Genomic DNA, 18814 nt, shown 5'->3' with positions numbered 1-18814 from the left:
TAAATCAACAATTGATCTTTTTTTATTTAACAAGAATTGATCCACTCTTCAAAAAAAAAAAAAAAAAGAATTGATCCAATAGTTAGTTGAAAATGCCACCACGTCATCATTGTTGGATGAATGTCAGATAAAATTATAACATCTAGCATTTCTTTTATAGATGTATTCCATTTTGAAGCGAACAGTTTTTTTACAAGTAATCACAAGTATTATGAAAAAGAGCAAAGACAAAACACAAGTACACATAATAACAACAGTATTGTAAAGAGTTTATTGACATTGGTAGAGGAACAGATATTAATACAACATGGGAGAGATTGGAGATTGATCCTCTAGCAGATCGAAGGCAAGCCCCATAGAGCTTTGGGAGTTTTATTTTTGTACATGATATAAACAATTAGCTCATTTGTGTTGATTATGATGTTGTTCCCTGTCTCATCATGGCTACAAACTCCTCATAATTGATTTTTCCGTCCTACATATTAAACATCGTAATAATTAGAATGACCTGTATAAATGACATAGTTTTTCCCTCTAAATTGGGTTAGAGGAATTTTCTCCAACCCAATTTAGAAAGAAAAAAAACTGTATGAAAATAAAAGGAAAAAATAAAGATGATTAGGGTTTAAGAAAAGATAATTCCTTTATCAGTATCGACATCTTCAATCACTTCGTCTATAGTAGCTTCATCCCCCATTCCATATTCAGCCATAGCTAGTCTTAGTTCATCTCTAGTAATAAATCTGGTGAAAATCAAACAAGTATATTGAAAAAAATAAATAAAAAATTGTCAACAGTGAATGTCCAAAAACTTCTTGCATTAATAAAAAAAATAAAAAGGTTCAAAAACTTTATTTAAATAAAACAGACCGGCTGCCTAGTTTTAGGCAACAGATTTAAGCATTGTTTAATTATAAGGTATATATTATAGCACTTCAAATGCATAATTCAAAAAACCAGCACACTAACCCGCTTTCATCCTCGTCCAAGTACTGAAACGCCTTATGCAAATTTTCTTCCTTATCAAGTCTGTGCCGATGCATAGTAGCAGTAATGAATTCATAGTAATCAATAGTCCCGCTCTTGTCAACATCAGCCTGACAGAAAGAAGAAAAAAAAACAAATAAATACATGAGCCAAAGGGAATTTATGTAACTACTAACATGGTTTGTTTCTTGAAGAATCAATGAGCTATATATATATATATATATATATCACAATGAATAGTTTATTTGTTTCAGTAAGTAAAGTGATCACAGGATAATGAGATAGGTTTGCAGTACTTACAGCATCCATCAGCTGCTTGATTTCTATTTCAGTAAGCTTAGATCCTAGCCTGGACAATCCAGTTTTGAGTTTGTCCAATGTGATCGTACTGCTTTTATCGGTGTCCATGTTGTTGAACATCTGTTTCAAGCCCTTCATTTCTTCCTCTGAAAGGTTCTCCGTGATAACCTTCCGAAAATCCAAATTTCAGTTACTAGGAAAACAACGTGTAAAAAAAAAAGCCAAAAGAAAAGTAAGGACAACCAATGACTGTGTTCCTAAATCTAAACAGATGTTCTTCTTAAGTTCAACTAGAACCCATAAGGAAAGCACATATACAATGACCATGGTTTAACCGAGATAATGAAACTGTAATAAGGAAGCAGATGAAAGTCCCATGGGAATGAAAACATCCCATGTTTCACATGGCAGTGGAAAGGAGCTGATTCTGTTTTCCAAAACTAATGGTATTTTCTGAATTTAAGAAATTACATCTTGAGTACTCCAGTTATTTGCAATGAAATCTTTTTTTTTTTTCTTTTCTTTTTTCTGAAGATTCCATGTTAAGGGCCACATTTCTATCTCGTAATGCTATGTTAATGCAATGGAATTAGTTTGTTTCCTAGGGGTATCTGAATGCATAAAGACTAGATGCTTGTGATCATTCAGGACATCTCTCATGTTCTGCATAACGTAAAAAAAGAAAAGAGGAGGCCGGCACCAAATCATACCTTTAGAGCGAGTTTTTTCAGCTTGTTCATTGCCCCAAATTGCTTCATCCTAATTAGAACAGCACTATCAATAGGTCTGTCAGATGCTTCACCATCTTCCTTCAACCATGGATGCTCTGGTTTATATGCATTATGCATAATGCAAGTAACATTAATTATAAGAAGTTTATTTGACATGGGACTTTATTCAAAATCAGTAAGCCTTTTTAGAATTATATACTCACCAAGAGCCTCAGCAGCAGTAATCCGTTTCTTAGGTTCCATCGTTAACATTCTGCTGATGAGATCCTTTGCACCAGTAGATATCGATGGCCATGGTGGGCTTTTCAAGTCAAGTTTGCCTGCTAAAATTGCCTCAAATATGCCTTTCTCGGTCTCTAAAAACAAAACTTATTGATTTCACCATCAGTTATCCAAGGAAAATTCAAACAAAATATGTTCTGACAGCAAGATATTGGTTTCATGAGGACTAGTAACATGCATCTCTTTGTAGAGTTTCCACCACAAATTTTTTTGGTGGCAAACTGGCAACGCCAACTGAATTGTAACTACTTTACCTACCAGCCCAAAAAGGAGGGGCCCCACCTAGAAGGATGTACAAAATGACTCCAGCACTCCAAACATCCATCTCCTTCCCATAGCTCCGATGCAACACCTCTGGTGCCACATATATAGTATGCACTTCCAACAATATCCTTGTACACTTTCCCTGGAGAATGTTATACAAGTTCATTTTTTGGGTATTAGTGATTAAAGAACATTATAACAGAACATCACATAAATAAACTTAATAAATCACAATATAACAAACTTTCGAAGTATAGAGAGCCTCGCCTTTTTCCCTGTTCCCTTATTTTCTTGTAACAACTTTTAAATGATTAAATTTATAATTTATTATTAGCTTAAGCTTTTGGATAACTTTTTTTTGATAAGTAAGTAAAAGCTTTTGGATAACTTAACATAGTATCAGTGCAAAAGTTGTAAATTCGAATATTGACCTCATATAATTTACCCCAAATTTCAGTTAAATATACTATGTGTTGGGCTGAGATAATGTTAAAATATTAATTAAATTACTAAATTCATAATTTCTCATCAACTTAAACTTTTAGAATAACTGATAATTTAACACAATGTGTTCCATGTAAGCAAACATGTTTTTTGGGTACAACCATGGTTAGTTTTAAATTTTCTTTTCTTTTACTATTTGTAGCATTACAAATATTAGTGGTAGCTAACTTCTGGCCATTATGTGTTCTGTTTAAGTGAGCTATCATAACTAGTGTTAAGCTCAAACTATTTCATAATACAAATTACTTCTATGGATTATGATGTCAATATAAAGAAAGTCTTTGTAGTGAACTAGTACCTAGGAATTTTCATGGTTCAACTGATGAGAAAGAAGGCTTGTGAAATATCTTACTGTGTTTATCTGTCTGATAAGAAAAGTTAAAAATAAAAAAATAAAATCCAGAAGGTATTTTAGCGTTACATATTACATAGGGAGAAGAACAACATTAAATGGAGAGGTGGTGTTGCGTGGAATCTAAGACGTTTGTGCTTTCGGTGATAGAAGGTGCTTCGGTGGTAAGAGTGGAGGAAAGGAGGAGGAGATGTTCAGGGCTCGTACTGCTTGGTGCCCAGAGCAGTGGGTGGCTGTTTTCGACCCTGGAGAGTGTGCTGAGGCTTACAGGGAAGGATTTTGTAAGGTCTTTCAGGGAGGGGTCCAAGGTCTTCATCGTTAGGCGAGGAGGCAACATAGCTGGAAGATTCATCGAAGTAGCAGCCTATGCCTTGGGTGGTTTGAAAGGGATTATTTACATTCCTGAAGGTCGGAATGGGTGGGGATGGAGCAGATTCCTAGCAGAGCTGGGTAAGATCAGGGACTTCCTCTTAGAGTCAGCAGGGAAAGATTTGATTCGGACTGGACCTCCGCCAGCGATGGAGCGGGTTGACGGAAATGGAGCCGTCACTGATGCTGCTACTGGTTCAAACGCCTCAGACAAAGCACCATCTTACGCAGAAGTTCTATGCACAGGTTCTCGCCGACCGGAGGAGGAAGGGTTGAAGCAGGTTCAGCCGGTGTACCATTTGGGTAAAGACCATCATGACCGTTACGCCTTCGACAATGTGCAGGGGGTCAGAAGATTTCCTAAATCGGAAGCAAAGTTCCCTGCTGTTTTCCGAGGCAAGTCAGACTACTCTATTGGTGAAACTAGCGATGGGTTTCAGATGTTTGGAGGGAAAGACACGTTACCCTCCCTGCTGCTCTGGCAAAGCCAGCTGGAGAAGTTGAAAACTGAGGTGGACCGAGCACTGAGTAGTGTGCGTGAAGGGTTATTGTTGGTTGGGCCGGGCTTCAAGCCCAATGGTGATAGGCGGAAGAGAAAGAAGAACAGGAAGAAGAAAAAGCAGAGGACTTGTTGGGTTCCGAAAACTAAGCCCAACCCAAGTGTTTCAACGGCCGATATGGCTACGCCTCCAGCAACAGGACCGTTGTCAGCGATGGGTTCCGGTGGACAAGAGAGTGCTCCGGAGAGAGCGACGACTTCCGACGGGATCTGTCATCCACCTACGACGATCACGTCTTCGGAGATCACGCTCGCCGAGTCTGCCTCCAGGCCAGAGTGGGGGTCTCGACCTGATACCACAGTTGCGGATATGAGGGAAGAAATGGGTATAGCCAGGAGTGTGGTTCAGTTTGTGGGATGCACAGAGGCTGACGGTGGTGCTTCTGCTCCTCTCGAAATCCAAGCACCGGTAAGCAACACCAATCTATTGGAGTTAGGTTCCGGGCCAGTCATCAACGTGGTGGACACCGTCATTTGCCCACCTCTGCTCTGCGCCGGAGGGCCGACTGTAGTCCCTGCCTCGAAAAGCTTAACCTCCCAGCCGGTTCCTAGTAATGGGTTTGAGCTACCCGTTTCTATGTTGGAGGTTGTTCCGGATGCCCCTGCCACAGTTCGGATGGATTCAGACTCAATGATGGTTGTCTGGGCTGGTCGGAGTTCGTTGGATCCTTTGGTTCCTTCGGGCTTTTATCCCTCGGTTTCAGAAGTTGACAATGCCTCTATTACCCTCTTCTCCCCCTCCGGTTTGGGGCCCACGAATGGAATGGAGCTTTTTGAGCCCCCGAAGGAAGAGCCGGCTCCTTTGTGTTGCTGTCCGGGTGATAATATCAGGGGTTTTTCCGGTAAAAAATCTCCAATGGACTTCTTGAAGGCGATTCTGGAGTATAGCCAGTCGGTGGGTGGGGTCACGTGCGATGGCTATGAAGGTCAGCTTTCAGCCGTGTTTGAGGCTATCCTTGCTGAAAATGACAAGAAGGAGACGGGTTCTTCTCTGAAAGTGGGCAACAAGTTCAATAGAGAACTTAATAGATTATCTTGTTCTATTAACTATGATGTGCGAAGCGGAAGCAGTTCTCAGAGTAGGTGTAAAGGGAGGGCGATTGGAGGTTTTTTATGAAGCCAAAAATTCTTTCGTGGAATGTCAGGGGCTTAAATGAGGGTAGCAAGCGGTTGAAAGTTAAAAACTTAATTAGACAATGGAAGGCAGACATTATTTGCTTGCAAGAAACCAAATTGGAGTTCATCTCCAACAGTTTAGTGAGGTGCCTTTGGGGATGTCACTTCGTTGATTGGTGTTACTTACCCTCATGCGGGGCCTCTGGTGGTATCCTTATCATGTAGGATAGAAGGGTTGTTGAGAAATTAGATGTGTATGTGGGGGAGTTTGTTGTTGCTTGTTCTTTTTGGAGCGTTGCCGATGACTTTACTTGGGCCTTCGCGGGGGTATACGGTCCTAACCTTGATTCTTTAAGAAGCTCGCTCTGGGACGAGCTGGCTGGCCTTGCTTCTTGGTGGGAGATGCCTTGGTGTATTGGGGGTGATTTTAATGTCACTCGCTTTCCTGCTGAAAGGTCTAGGGAAGGTCGCCTCAACACTGCTATGATGGAGTTCTCAGACTTTATTTTCGAGCAGGGCCTCATGGACTTTCCTCTCGCTGGAGGGACTTTCACGTGGTCCAATAATCAGGAGAACCCTTCTTGGTCTCGTATTGACAGATTTCTTGTCTCTTCAAATTGGGAGGTCAAGTTTCCAGGGTCTATTCAGAAAAGGCTTCCTAGATTGTGTTCTGATCATTTCCCTATCCTACTGGATTGTGGTGGCATTCAATGGGGTTCCAGACCGTTCAAGTTTGAGAATATGTGGTTGAAGGCTAAAGGGTTTGTGAATAGGGTCCGGCTTTGGTGGGAGTCTTATCGCTTCCAGGGTTCTCCTAGCTTCATTTTCACTCAAAAGCTTAAGGCCTTAAAGGCTGATCTCAAGAGATGGAATGAACAGGAGTTTGGCAATGTGGAGTTTCGCAAAAAAATGCACATGGAAGAGTTATGTACTCTTGATAGGTTGGAGGAACAACAAGGTTTATCTTCCGAAGAAAAGGAGAGGAAATGTGTGGTCATCAGAGACTTGGAGAACTCTATCTTGCAGGAAGAGATTAGTTGGAGACAGAAGTCTAGGGTTCTTTGGCTGAAAGAGGGTGATAAATGCACTAAATTTTTTCACCGAATTGCCAACTCGAACAGGAGGTCTAATTCCATAGAGTCGCTCTCTATCAATGGCTCTGTTTCTTCCGACCAGCAGGTTATCAGAGAGCATGTTGCTCAATTCTATGAGTCTCTCTTTACAGAACCTTTCCCATGGAGACCTAGTATGGATAATATTGCTTTCGACACCTTGGATGCAGCTGAAGCCTCTACTTTAGAACTTCCTTTCGAGGAGATGGAGGTCTTAGAGGTGGTGAAAAGCATGAATCGAGACAAGGCACCTGGTCCAGATGGGTTTTCTCTTGCGTTTTTCCAAGACTGCTGGGATGTGATCAAGACAGATCTTATGAGGGTTTTCTGGGACTTTCACTCTCAAAGCAAGTTTGTCAAAAGTGTTAACGCCACTTTTATTGCCTTAATTCCGAAGAAGTCTGGGGCTGTGGATCTAAAGGACTTTCGTCCTATCAGTCTTGTAAGTGGTGTGTACAAGATCATTGCAAAAGTCCTTGCAAATAGACTTAAAAAGGTGGTGGAGAAGATTATAGCATCCCCTCAAAATGCTTTTGTGAAAGGTAGGCAAATTCTTGATTCAGTTCTTATTGCCAATGAGTGCTTGGATAGTCGAATCAAATCCGGTGAACCAGGGTTACTTTGTAAGCTGGATGTTGAGAAGGCCTACGATCACGTTAACTGGGATTTCTTATTGTATATGTTGAGAAGATGTGGCTTTGGGGAGAGATGGTGCTCCTGGATAGCGCACTGTATATCTACAGTGCGTTTCTCTGTGCTGGTGAATGGCTCCCCAACCGGTTTTTTCAGTAGCTCTCGTGGCCTTAGACAGGGTGACCCACTGTCACCACTATTGTTCGTCATTGTGATGGAGGCTCTTAGTAAGTTTTTCTTCGCTACTGTCCAAAAGGGCTACCTTTCAGGGTTTTCTGTGGGTTCTGGCAACAGCGAAGCTATTAACATTTCTCACCTATTGTTCGCAGACGATACTTTAGTCTTTTGTAGGGCTAATTCTGATCATCTTCATTATCTTCGTATGCTTCTTATTTCTTTTGAAGCTGTGTCAGGATTGAAGATTAATCTGGCCAAATCTGTTATGGTTCCTGTGGGTGAGGTGGATAATATGGACGGTCTGGCTAACATATTGGGCTGTGGAGTTTCCTCTCTTCCTATAAAGTATCTTGGTCTTCCGTTGGGAGTTCCTTTCAAGGCTAAGTCTTGTTGGGATGAAGTTGTAGGGAAGATTGAGAGGCGGTTGGCTAGCTGGAAGCGGTTGTATTTGTCGAAGGGGGGTAGGGTTACCCTTATAAAGAGTACTCTCTCCAACCTTCCTACATATTTTCTCTCTCTTTTCCCTATTCCATCCAGTGTTGCTAGTCGCATTGAGAAGCTGCATCGAAACTTTTTGTGGGGTGGCATAGGTGAAGAATTCAAATACCACTTGGTTAGTTGGTCCAAGGTTTGTCATCCTATTTCTGAAGGTGGTTTGGGCATACGAAACTTGAGAACTTTCAACAAGGCGCTTTTAGGGAAGTGGTTGTGGCGTTATGCTTATGAGAGAGAAGCTCTGTGGAAATCCGTGGTGGATGCAAAGTATGGCTCTACTAGGGCTGGTTGGTGTTCCTTAGATCCCCTTGGGTCTCACGGTGTGGGGATTTGGAAGAACATTAGGAAGGGGTGGAGCTTGTTTTGTAGCTATACCAGACTTATCTTGGGCAATGGGTCGAGGATACGTTTTTGGGATGATGTATGGTGTGGAGAGATGTCCCTCAAGGAAGCTTTTCCAGTTCTGTATGATATAGCTTGTGCCAAGGATACTTTGGTAGAAGACCATTTGGTAGTGGTAAGTGGTTCCTATCAGTGGGATGTCAGATTTTTCCGTGATGTTCACGATTGGGAGGTGGACGTTATGGCTTCCTTTTTCTCCTTACTGTATTCATCCAAGGTGGCTCAAGATGGGGGGGACCGGCTTTGGTGGTCCCTCTCTCGCAAAGGGTCTTTTGATGTTAGATCATTCTATAAGGCTCTTGCCTGCAAAGAAGCTTCTTTATTCCCCTGGAAAAGTATTTGGCGGACCAAGGCCCCATTGAAAGTGGCCTTCTTCGCTTGGACGGCAGCGTTAGGGAAAATCCTCACCTTGGACAATCTCAGAAAGAAGCGTGTCATTGTGATTGATAGATGCTGCATGTGTAAAATGACCGGGGAGACTGTGGATCATCTTCTTCTTCATTGCGAGGTTGCACGCGCTCTTTGGTATGTCATCCTTAGCCGTTTCGGTCTGTATTGGGTGATGCCTTCTCGGGTGACAGACTTATTTGCCTGTTGGTGGTCAGGGGGACAGTCCCGAAGTGCGGTCGTATGGAAAATGGCTCCTTGTTGTCTTATGTGGTGCTTGTGGACGGAACGCAACGATAGACAGTTTGAGGACAAAGAAAGAACCATAGAGGAGCTCATTTCCTTTTTTCTTCATTCTTTGTACTCCTGGACGGCTGCGTATCTAGCACCTCTAGAGATTAGTTTTAACGATTTCCTTGTATTGCTTTCTTCTTCTTCTTAATTGTCTTTCTTGTATACCCCCTGTATACTTGATTGCGCTTTGCGTTTTTCTAATAAAATTCTCTACTTACTTATCAAAAAAAACATATTACATAGGAGGCATCAACATTTCATATTTATCGATCTTCTAGAATATTTTCCCACCATGGGCTACATTACTCCAGTGGAATTTCGATGATATCTAGTCACGATGTGATGAAGCACGTACAGGACGCGTTTTGTTTTCTTTGCCACCCTTTTTTGTTTGCGTTTTAATTATGAGAAATGCTACTTTTACAACACTAACACAACATGGACACAACACTCCCTTATATGGGGTGGGGCCCACTGAAGTGTAGTGCAGCAATCAGTATTGTAAACCGTTTACTTGGTTGACCTGTCGCTGTCATCCTTGACTTCGTCAACCTGACCCATCATGGCTTCCATAGAAACCGTTTACATGAAGCTCTCAAATTTCTATTACTGCAATTTCTGATCTAATTCTCTCGCTCAAAATACAAAAAGTATATGGGAATAGTCCAACAAATTAATGGATAAACTGTTGAGGATATTTCCAATAGGATCGGCCCACATTGAATAATAAAATACTGGCTCATTTCTCGAGCTCGGCCTGTCTTCGATAGATTTACATCCGAGAATAGCCCTTCAAGAAAGAAATACTAAGGCCCAAATTAGAAAGCCCAAAATGCTGTGGAAGGCCCAAGACTAGTAGACCCATTTTGACTTAAGCATTTAAGAGAAAGGCGACACAAATGATTCTTGTCAGAAAGAATATCAGCGCCTAACCTACATGATTAGACAGCAGCAAGACGCCAGAGGTGCCGCCCTACTTCATAGCAAGAAATGATTAGATAACAGCAGGACACCGGAGGTGCCGCCCCTACTTCATAGTAGGAAATTATTAGATAATAGCAGGATACCAGAGGTACCGCCCCTACTTCATAGCAAGACCCTGGGAATATACAATAGGGCCGCCAAAATGCCGCTCCTATGAGTAGACAACCCGAATAGCCCTGCTATAGCCGAGAGTCCGAGCGCACACAGAAGAATGATGACATTAGGCACAGAGGCGCTCATGCGAGTGCGGAGTAATGATAGCAGGTAAAGAAACTTTCCTTAACGAAGAATGAAGAATAATAGATATAGGTGGTGCTGAGTATGGGATGAATATAAATACAACTCCCAATTAGGTAAGTGGGATCTCTCTCTCTTTCGAAAAGTTTTTCCTCTTTTTCTTAACCCTTCCAAAAGGACATTGAAAACTGATTTAATCATCGGAGGAGGTTTTGCCGGAAACCAACGGTATCCCTTTACTGTTTTGCAGGCTGCTGAGTAGCCAAAGGAGAAACCAACCAAGAGCTGACGTGTCACCAACCCAGAAACTGTCTCAACATAAACCATGGAACGAAACACATATTTATTCAAGCTAATGGGATTCCAAACATTGAAATGGAAAGAAAAAAGAAAGAGAAAAGCAAAGATCACAAGAAGTTGGAAAATAGTCGGTAGTGCAACACTAAAATTAGCAAACCATCACACTAATTGCAGAGTTAGACCCAGAGAATGACAAGAACAAAGTAAGCATCACGATTAAACCCAAAAATGCAGCAATTGAAGGGTACCCAGATAGCAACCAACCTTCCTCAATGAAGACAGAGAGTCTAAAACCAGTGGCTTTGATTGGAGAGTTGTCATCCTTGCTCACCATCACGAAATGCTCAGGCTTCAATTCCCTATGCATCACCCCCATGAAATGGCACGCATGAACGACATTCAGAATCTGCCTACCAATCGACGCCGCCTCTCGCTCGGAGTAGCTCCCCTTGGCGATGATGCGGTCGAAGAGCTCGCCGCCGGAGCACAACTCCATCACCAAATACAGATTCTGCTTGTCCTCATAAGCGCCCTTGAATTCCACAATGTTGGGTTGCCCTGTCAGGTGCTGCAGTATCAGAATCTCCCTCCTAACGTCCTCTATTTCTTTCTGATTCACAAGCTTCCTCCTGGCTATGGACTTGCACGCGTATTTCCGGCCCGTGGCCTTTTCCGTACAGAGATAGGTAATCCCAAACTGACCCCTCCCCAGTTCTTTTTCAAGAACGTATATGGAGTTTATGTCAACATAAGGTTTGCCGAGAATGTCTCCAGTATCTTTAGAGGACGGCGTAGCTTTAGAAGAGGCTGGTTTGCTTGGAGTTGGGACATACGGTTCTTGGGTTTTGTTGGAGACTTGGCGGGAGTGATGAGGAGGTGACTCAGAGCCAGAGGCGGAGGAGGATGAGATTGGGACGTCACGGGGTTTGCGGAAGCCTTTGCTTTTGCCCTTTGGACGGTCCTGGGCATCATTCTTTTTTAGCTCTGCTACGTTTTCCTAGAGAGAGAGAGAGAGACTGAGAGAGAGAATTTTGCCTGTTTTGCTCGGTTTCGTGTTAAACAAGAAGCAAGCTTTTGTTAAATTACGCGTTTTGGGTGACGTTTAGTTTGATTCTATTGGCCCGTTGATTGAATTTCTCAAAAGCCCACAGGATTAGAAAGCCCAAAGCGAATTCACATTATCTTATTGGACCCAAGATAATCGCCTCTTGGATAATTATTAATTACACCAACTTTTCATGAAGCATCATGTACAGTCATGCTAACCATATGTACAATTTACGCGTGGCGCTAACGTGGAAGTGGGACATTGCATTGTCATGTCGGTCTAAAAAATAAGTTTATTGACACGTGATAGTGTCACGGTAGCTTAAAAAATTTACCCTTTTAGGTCTAAAGCAAAGTCCACAATATATATGCTTAGTATTGTTTTATTTACAAAAACAGTTTTCTTACAAGTAATCACAAGTATTATTAAGAAGAGCAAAGACAAAACACAAGTACACATAATAATAACTGTATTGTAAAGAGTTTATTGACATTGGGAGAGGAGCAGGTATTGATACAGCATGCGAAAGATTGGAGATTGATCCTCTAGCGGGTCGAAGGCAAGCCTCGTAGAGCTTTGAGGGTTTTATTTGTGTACATGATATAAGCACTTCACGCATATGTGTTGATTATGATGTTGTTCCCTTTCTCATCATGGCTACAAACTCTTCGTAATTGATTTTTCCGTCCTACATATTGAACACCATAATAATTAGAATGACCCGCATAGATGACATAGTTTTCCCCTTTAAATTGGGTTAGATGAATTTTCTCCAACCCAATTTAAAAAATAAATAAATAAATAAAAATAAAAAATAAAAAAATGTACCCAAATAAAAGGAAAAAATAAAGATGATTAGGATTCAAGAGAAGATAATTACTTTATCAGTATCGACATCTTCAATCACTTCGTCTATAGTAGCTTCATCCCCCATTCCATAATCAGCCATAGCTAGTCTTAGCTCATCTCTAGTAATAAATCTGGTGAAAATCAAACGAGTATATTGAAAAAAAAAAAAAAAAATTGTCAACAGTGAATGTCCAAAAACTTCTTGCATTAATAAAAAAAAATAAAAAGGTTCAAAAACTTTATTTAAATAAAACAGACCGGCTGCCTAGTTTTAGGCAACAGATTTAAGCATTGTTTATAAGGTATTATAGCACTTAATTCAAATGCATAATTCAAAAAACCAGCACACTAACCCGCTTTCATCCTTGTCAAAGTACTGAAACGCCTTACGCAAATTTTCTTCCTTATCAAGTCTGTGCCGATGCATAGTAGCAGTAATGAATTCATGGTAATCAATAGTCCCGCTCTTGTCAACATCAGCCTGACAGAAAGAAGAAAAAAAAACAAAATAAATACATGAGCCAAAGGGAATTTATGTAACTACTAACATGGTTTGTTTCTTGAAGAATCAATGAGATAGGATAATGAATAGTTTAGAATCAATATATATATATATATATATCACAATGAATAGTTTATTTGTTTCAGTAAGTAAAGTGATCACAGGATAATGGGATAGGTTTACAGAACTTACAGCATCCATCAGCTGCTTAATTTCTATTTCAGTAAGCTTAGATCCTAGCCTGGACAATCCAGTTTTGAGTTCGTCCAATGTGATCGAACCGCTTTTATCAGTGTCCATGTTGTTGAACATCTGTTTCAAGCCCTTGATTTCTTCCTCTGAAAGGTTCTCTGCGATAACCTTTCAAAAATACAAATTTCAGTTACTAGAAAAACAGCGTGTAAGAAAAAAGCCAAAAGAAAAGTAAGGACAACCAATCACTGTGTTCCTCAATTTAAACAGATGTTCTTCTGAAGTACAACTAGAACCCATATATATAAGGAAAGCACATATACAATGACCATGGCTTAACCAAGATAATGAAACTGTTACAAGGAAGCAGATGAAAGTCCCATGGGAATGAAAACATCCCATGTTTCACATGAGCAGTGGAAAGGAGCCGATTCTATTTTCTAAAACAATTGGTATTTTCTGAATTCAAGAAATTACGTCTTGAGTACTCCAGTTATTTGCATTGAAATCATTTTTTTTTAATGATTCCATGTTAAGGGCCACATTTCTATCTCCTAATGCTATGTTAATGAAATGGAATTAGTTTGTTTCCTAGGGTCATCCAAATGCATGAAGACTAGATGCTTGTGATCATTCAGGACATCTCTTATGTTCTACATAACTTAAAAAGAAAAGAGGAGGCATCAAATCATACCTTTAGAGCGAGTTTTTTCAGCTTGTTCATTGCCCTAAATTGCTTCATCCTAATTAGAACGGCACTATCAATAGGTCTGTCAGATGCTTCACCATCTTCCTTCAACCATGGATGCTCTGGTTTATATGCATAATGCAAGTGACATTAATTATCAGCAAGTTGTCTGTATGGAAATAGTTTTCCACAACTTCCATTGAAAAAAAGAAGGAAGTAAGTGTTGTGCAGTGAGCATGAATCTTAATTAAATTTGTTTTTATGGTACCAAAGCATCTCCAAACCCAAGACAAGCAATAGAATTGTAAGATCAATCATTATAAGAAGTTTATTTGACATGGGACTTACTCATTCAAAATCAGTAAGCCTTTTTAGAATTTTATACTCACCAAGAGCCTCAGCAGCAGTAATCCGTTTCTTAGGTTCCATCGTTAACATTTTGCTGATGAGATCCTTTGCACCAGTAGATATCGATGGCCATGGTGGGCTTTTCAAGTCAAGTTTGCCTGCTAAAATTGCCTCAAATATGCCTTTCTCGGTCTCTAAAAAACAAAACTTATTGATTTCACCATCAGTTATCCAAGGAAAATTCAAACAAAATATGTTCTGACAGCAAGATATTGGTTTCATGAGGACTAGTAACATGCATCTCTTTGTAGAGTTTCCACCACAAATTTTTTTGGTGGCAAACTGGCAACGCCAACTGAATTGTAACTACTTTACCTACCAGCCCAAAAAGGAGGGGCCCCACCTAGAAGGATGTACAAAATGACTCCAGCACTCCAAACATCCATCTCCTTCCCATAGCTCCGATGCAACACCTCTGGTGCCACATAGTATGCACTTCCAACAATATCCCTGTACACTTTCCCTGGAGAATGTTATATACATTCATTTTTTCGGTATTAGTGATGAAAGAACATTATAACAGAGCATCACATAAACAAACTTAATAAATCACAATATAACAAACTTTCAAAGTATAGAAAGCCTTTTTCCTGTTCCCTCATTTTCTTGTAAGAAACTTTAACAAAGGTAAATCAGTTACCCATTCATGAGGTGCATTTACCTAAAATTATGGCAATTTTTCTTATCATAAAATTTAATATGTTGGAATTTTAATTAAACAATTAAATTCAAAGTTTCTTATTAGCTTAAGCTTTTGGAATAACTTAACAATCAGTGCAAAAGTTGTGAATTCGAATATTGACTTCATACAATTTACTCCAAATTTCAAATAAATAATCCACGTATTGGGCTGAAAGAGTGTTAAAGGATTAAATTGATAATTTCTTATCAGCTTAAACTTTTATAATAACTAATGATTTAACACAACGTGTTCCGTGTAAGCAAACATGTTTTTTGGGCACAACCACGGTTAGTTTTAAATTTTCTTTTCTTTTCTTTTACTATTTGTATCATTACAGATATTAGTGGTAGATAACTTCTAGCCATTATGTGTTCTGTTTAAGTCAGCTATCATAACTAGTATTAAGCTAAAACTATTTCATAATACAAATTACTTCTATGGATTATGATATCAATATAAAGAAAGTCTTTGTAGTGAACTAGTAACTAGGATTGTTCATGGTTCAACTTGATCAGAAAGAAGGCTTGTGAAATATCTTACTGTGTTTATCTGTCTGATAAGAAAAGTTAGAAATAAAAAAGTAAAATCCAGAAGGTATTTTAGCGCTACATATTACATAGGAGGCAGCAACATTTCATATTTATCGATCTGCTAGAATATTTTCCTACCATGGGCGACATTACTCCAGTGGAATTTCGATGATGTCTAGTCATGTGATGAAGCACAGGACGCGTTTTGTTTTCTTTGCCCCCCTTTTTTGTTTGCGTTTTAATTATTGAAAACCGTTTACTTGGTTGACCTGTCGCTGTCATCCTTGACTTCGTCAACCTGACCCATCATGGCATCCATAGAAATCGTTTACACGAAGCTCTCAGATTTCATACTGCAATTTCTGATCTAGTTCTCTCGCTCAAAATAAAAAAAGCATATGGGAATAGTCCAACAAATTAATGGAGAAACCATGGAAAGAATTAAACACATATTTGTTCAAGCTAATGGGATTCCAAACATTGAAATGGAAAGAAAAAAGAAAAGGGAAAGCAAAGATCACAAGAAGTTCGAAAATAGCCGGAAGTGCAATAAAGAAATTAGCAAACCATCACACTAATTGCAGAGTTAGACCCAGAGAACGACAAGAACAAAGTAAACATCACGATTAAACCCAAAAATGCAGCAATTGAAGGGTACACAGATAGCAACCAACCTTCCTCAATGAAGACAGAGAGTCCAAAATCAGTGGCTTTGATTGGAGAGTTGTCATCCTTGCTCACCATCAAGAAATTCTCAGGCTTCAAGTCCCTATGCATCACCCCCATGAAATGGCACGCATGAACAACATTCACAATCTGCCTACCAATCGACGCCGCCTCGCGCTCGGAGTAGCTCCCCTTGGCGATAATGCGGTCGAAGAGCTCGCCGCCGGAGCACAACTCCATCACCAAATACAGATTCTGCTTGTCCTCATAAGCGCCCTTGAATTCCACAATGTTGGGTTGCCCTGTCAGGTGCTGCAGTATCAGAATCTCCCTCCTAACGTCCTCTATATCTTTCTGATTCACAAGCTTCCTCCTGGCTATGGACTTGCACGCGTATTTCCGGCCCGTGGCCTTTTCCGTACAGAGATAGGTAATCCCAAACTGACCCCTCCCCAGTTCTTTTTCAATAACGTATATGGAGTTTATGTCAACGTACCGTTTGCCGAGAATGTCTCCAGTATCTTTAGAGGACGGCGTAGCTTTAGAAGAGGCTGATTTGCTTGGAGTTGGGACATAAGGTTCTTGGGTGTTGTTGGAGACTTGGCGGGAGTGATGAGGAGGTGACTCAGAGCCAGAGGCGGAGGTGGATGAGATTGGGACGTCACGGGGTTTGCGGAAGCAGAGTCCCATTGAGAGAGAGAGACAGAGCAAGAAGTTTCAGACTTTCAGGTGGTGCTTTTTCAGGATTTTTGGTTGGTGGGTTCGTATCAGTTGGAAGAGCATATTTAAATTCGGACTTGTTTGTTTGCTTGGTTCTACATATTCCTTCTATATGTGCTTTGCTTTTGCCCTATGGATGGCCCTGGGCATCATTCTTCTTTTTGCTCTGCTACGTTTTGCTAGAGAGAGAGAGAGAGAGAGAGAGAGAATTTTGCCTGTTTGGCTCGGTTTCGTGTTAAACAAGAAGCAAGCCTTTGCTAAATTACGCGTTTTGGGTGACGTTTAGTTTGATTCTATTGGCCCGTCGATTGAATTTCTCAAAAGCCCACAGGATTAGAAAGCCCAAAGCGAATTCACATGATCTTATTGGACCCAAGATAATAGCCTCTTGGATAATTACACTACCTTTTCATGAAGCATCTTGTACAGTCATGCTAACCATATGTACAATTTACGCATGGCGCTAACGTGGAAGTGGGACATTTTGCATTGTCACGTCGGTTTAAAAAATAATTTTGTTGACACGTGATAGTGTCACGGTAGCTTAAAAAATTTACCTAGCCACTTTCAAAAGGGATAGTTGATCACTGTCAACTGAACTTTTAAGAGTAATGCGACCACCCTAGCTCGAATCACACTTTTGATTTGGTTTACCATATAAGGGAAGAAAATTGAACCGTTTTGAACACTAATAAGTCAATTTGAGACAATAAATGAAATGGTTTTGGGGTAAGGTATGTTAGATGATGAATAAGATACGTTTTGAAAGTTAATTCCTGGTTTTTGGACATGTATATGAGGAGGAGTTATGATTTTTATAAGGTACTTAAGTCCAAACAGAGTTTTCAACCAAATAAGAGTGAAATTTCGAGCGTTATGACCAACATGCATGGTGGTTAGGAGTAGCACCGATCAGGAGGGTGTGCAAATTATTTTGGAGGCCACGTCAATATGTAAGCTAATTATACGTAAAATGCACGTATGACTAGCATTACTCTGAATAATATTATCCTCATAAAAAATTATTTATTTACCTACTTATTGTTAAATTTGGAATGATATAAAAACAGTTACATTTAGCATTTGTAGAATTCTATAGCTCCTCGGCGTCTCGATCTGTCCCATAAAAACGAATCACTTTTCGCCTAGAGAAATGCTCTTGAGTGATGCTACGTAAAAACGAATTCTTTTATTGTCTTTTTGGGATACTACTATACTGACATTCCAGGGAATGGAATGACGTTTAGTTTGCTTTAAGCAAATATTTGAGAATAATTAACCATTTTCAATAAAGCCATAAAAAATCACTGCTTAGAAAGAAAGAAAAACAAAATAGCATTCATCACCAGGAAGAGTATTTTCTCCATTCAGGTTTGCCTTCGTACCAATGCTGCAAAGTCTATATATATATATATATATATATATATATATATATATATATATGTGGGGCATGGCTTTTGTCCTTTGCGAAAATGGCACACCTGACACCACCTGATATTCCGGTATTTGCGCACTTACGTATGGCTAGCCCAATGAGGGAAAATACGTGACATACGTCAAAAAAGGTGTTGCATTCACCAGCTAATAGCATCTCCGTAGACTTGTTATTTTCTTTTAAATAGTCAAATTTAACTTTTATTTAAATTATCTTCTTCAACATAATGGCTATTTTAACTATTTCTCTAAACATATCACTGCTCATGTGTTTAGACTTTTTTCATTAATATTTTTTCTCTCCCTCTCCGATTCCTCTTCGTCCCTCTCCGCCCCTCTCTGTCATTCTTCGTCCCTCATTTAATAAAGTGTTCATAACAATGGAAGCAACAGTATAAGCCTCGATCTTCCATGGATCAACAATGGGTGACGTCCGGTTGATGAGTCGACGCCAGTGAAGATGGAGGTGGATTCCGCCGGGGTCTTGATCAGCTTCAGTTGTGCCCTTTTTCCGGTGGATGGGTCGACGCCAGTGAAGCTGTAGATGGATTCTTCCGAGGTCTTGATTGGCTTCAGCTGTGCCTTTTTTCTGGTGAATCGGTCTTGATCG

At 40.1% G+C, this 18814-nt stretch overlaps 1 protein-coding gene across 3 annotated transcripts; it reads right to left on the bottom strand.

The window, feature by feature from the left end:
• Positions 1 to 128: 128 nt before the first annotated feature.
• On the bottom strand, positions 129 to 16988 carry LOC133870375 (calcium-dependent protein kinase 29). 3 transcript variants are annotated; one of them, XM_062307484.1, is made up of 8 exons: positions 16059 to 16988; positions 14492 to 14635; positions 14154 to 14306; positions 13771 to 13886; positions 13077 to 13244; positions 12736 to 12863; positions 12414 to 12513; positions 129 to 475 (listed from the first exon to the last, which is right to left on the bottom strand). In XM_062307484.1, exons 1-8 carry the CDS (start codon positions 16738 to 16740, stop codon positions 416 to 418), a joined length of 1551 nt encoding a protein of 516 aa, XP_062163468.1. In that variant the 5' UTR covers positions 16741 to 16988; the 3' UTR covers positions 129 to 415. The 3 variants fall into 3 exon arrangements, with proteins under 3 accessions (XP_062163468.1, XP_062163469.1, XP_062163467.1); XM_062307485.1 differs by lacking the exon at positions 129 to 475 and adding an exon at positions 11881 to 12221 and having other exon boundaries at positions 14516 to 14635; XM_062307483.1 differs by lacking the exon at positions 129 to 475 and adding an exon at positions 11881 to 12221 and having other exon boundaries at positions 16059 to 16987.
• Positions 16989 to 18814: the final 1826 nt, after the last annotated feature.

The sequence above is a fragment of the Alnus glutinosa genome, chromosome 6 (assembly GCF_958979055.1).
Source record: "Alnus glutinosa chromosome 6, dhAlnGlut1.1, whole genome shotgun sequence".
NCBI classification, from domain to species: domain Eukaryota; kingdom Viridiplantae; phylum Streptophyta; class Magnoliopsida; order Fagales; family Betulaceae; genus Alnus; species Alnus glutinosa.
The sequence above is the reverse complement of the archived record's forward strand: the minus strand, read 5'-3'. Positions and strand labels throughout refer to the sequence as shown.

Excerpts from the sequence above, each read along its gene's own strand:
- LOC133870375 (XM_062307484.1), bottom strand. The coding sequence starts at position 16,740 with ATGGGACTCTGCTTCCGCAAACCCCGTGACGTCCCAATCTCATCCACC. Across the intron at positions 14,636-16,058 it reads CTCTGTCTTCATTGAGGAAG|GGAAAGTGTACAGGGATATT; the intron begins GTTGGTTGCTAT and ends AACATTCTCCAG. Across the intron at positions 13,887-14,153 it reads TACTGCTGCTGAGGCTCTTG|AGCATCCATGGTTGAAGGAA; the intron begins GTGAGTATAAAA and ends CATATAAACCAG.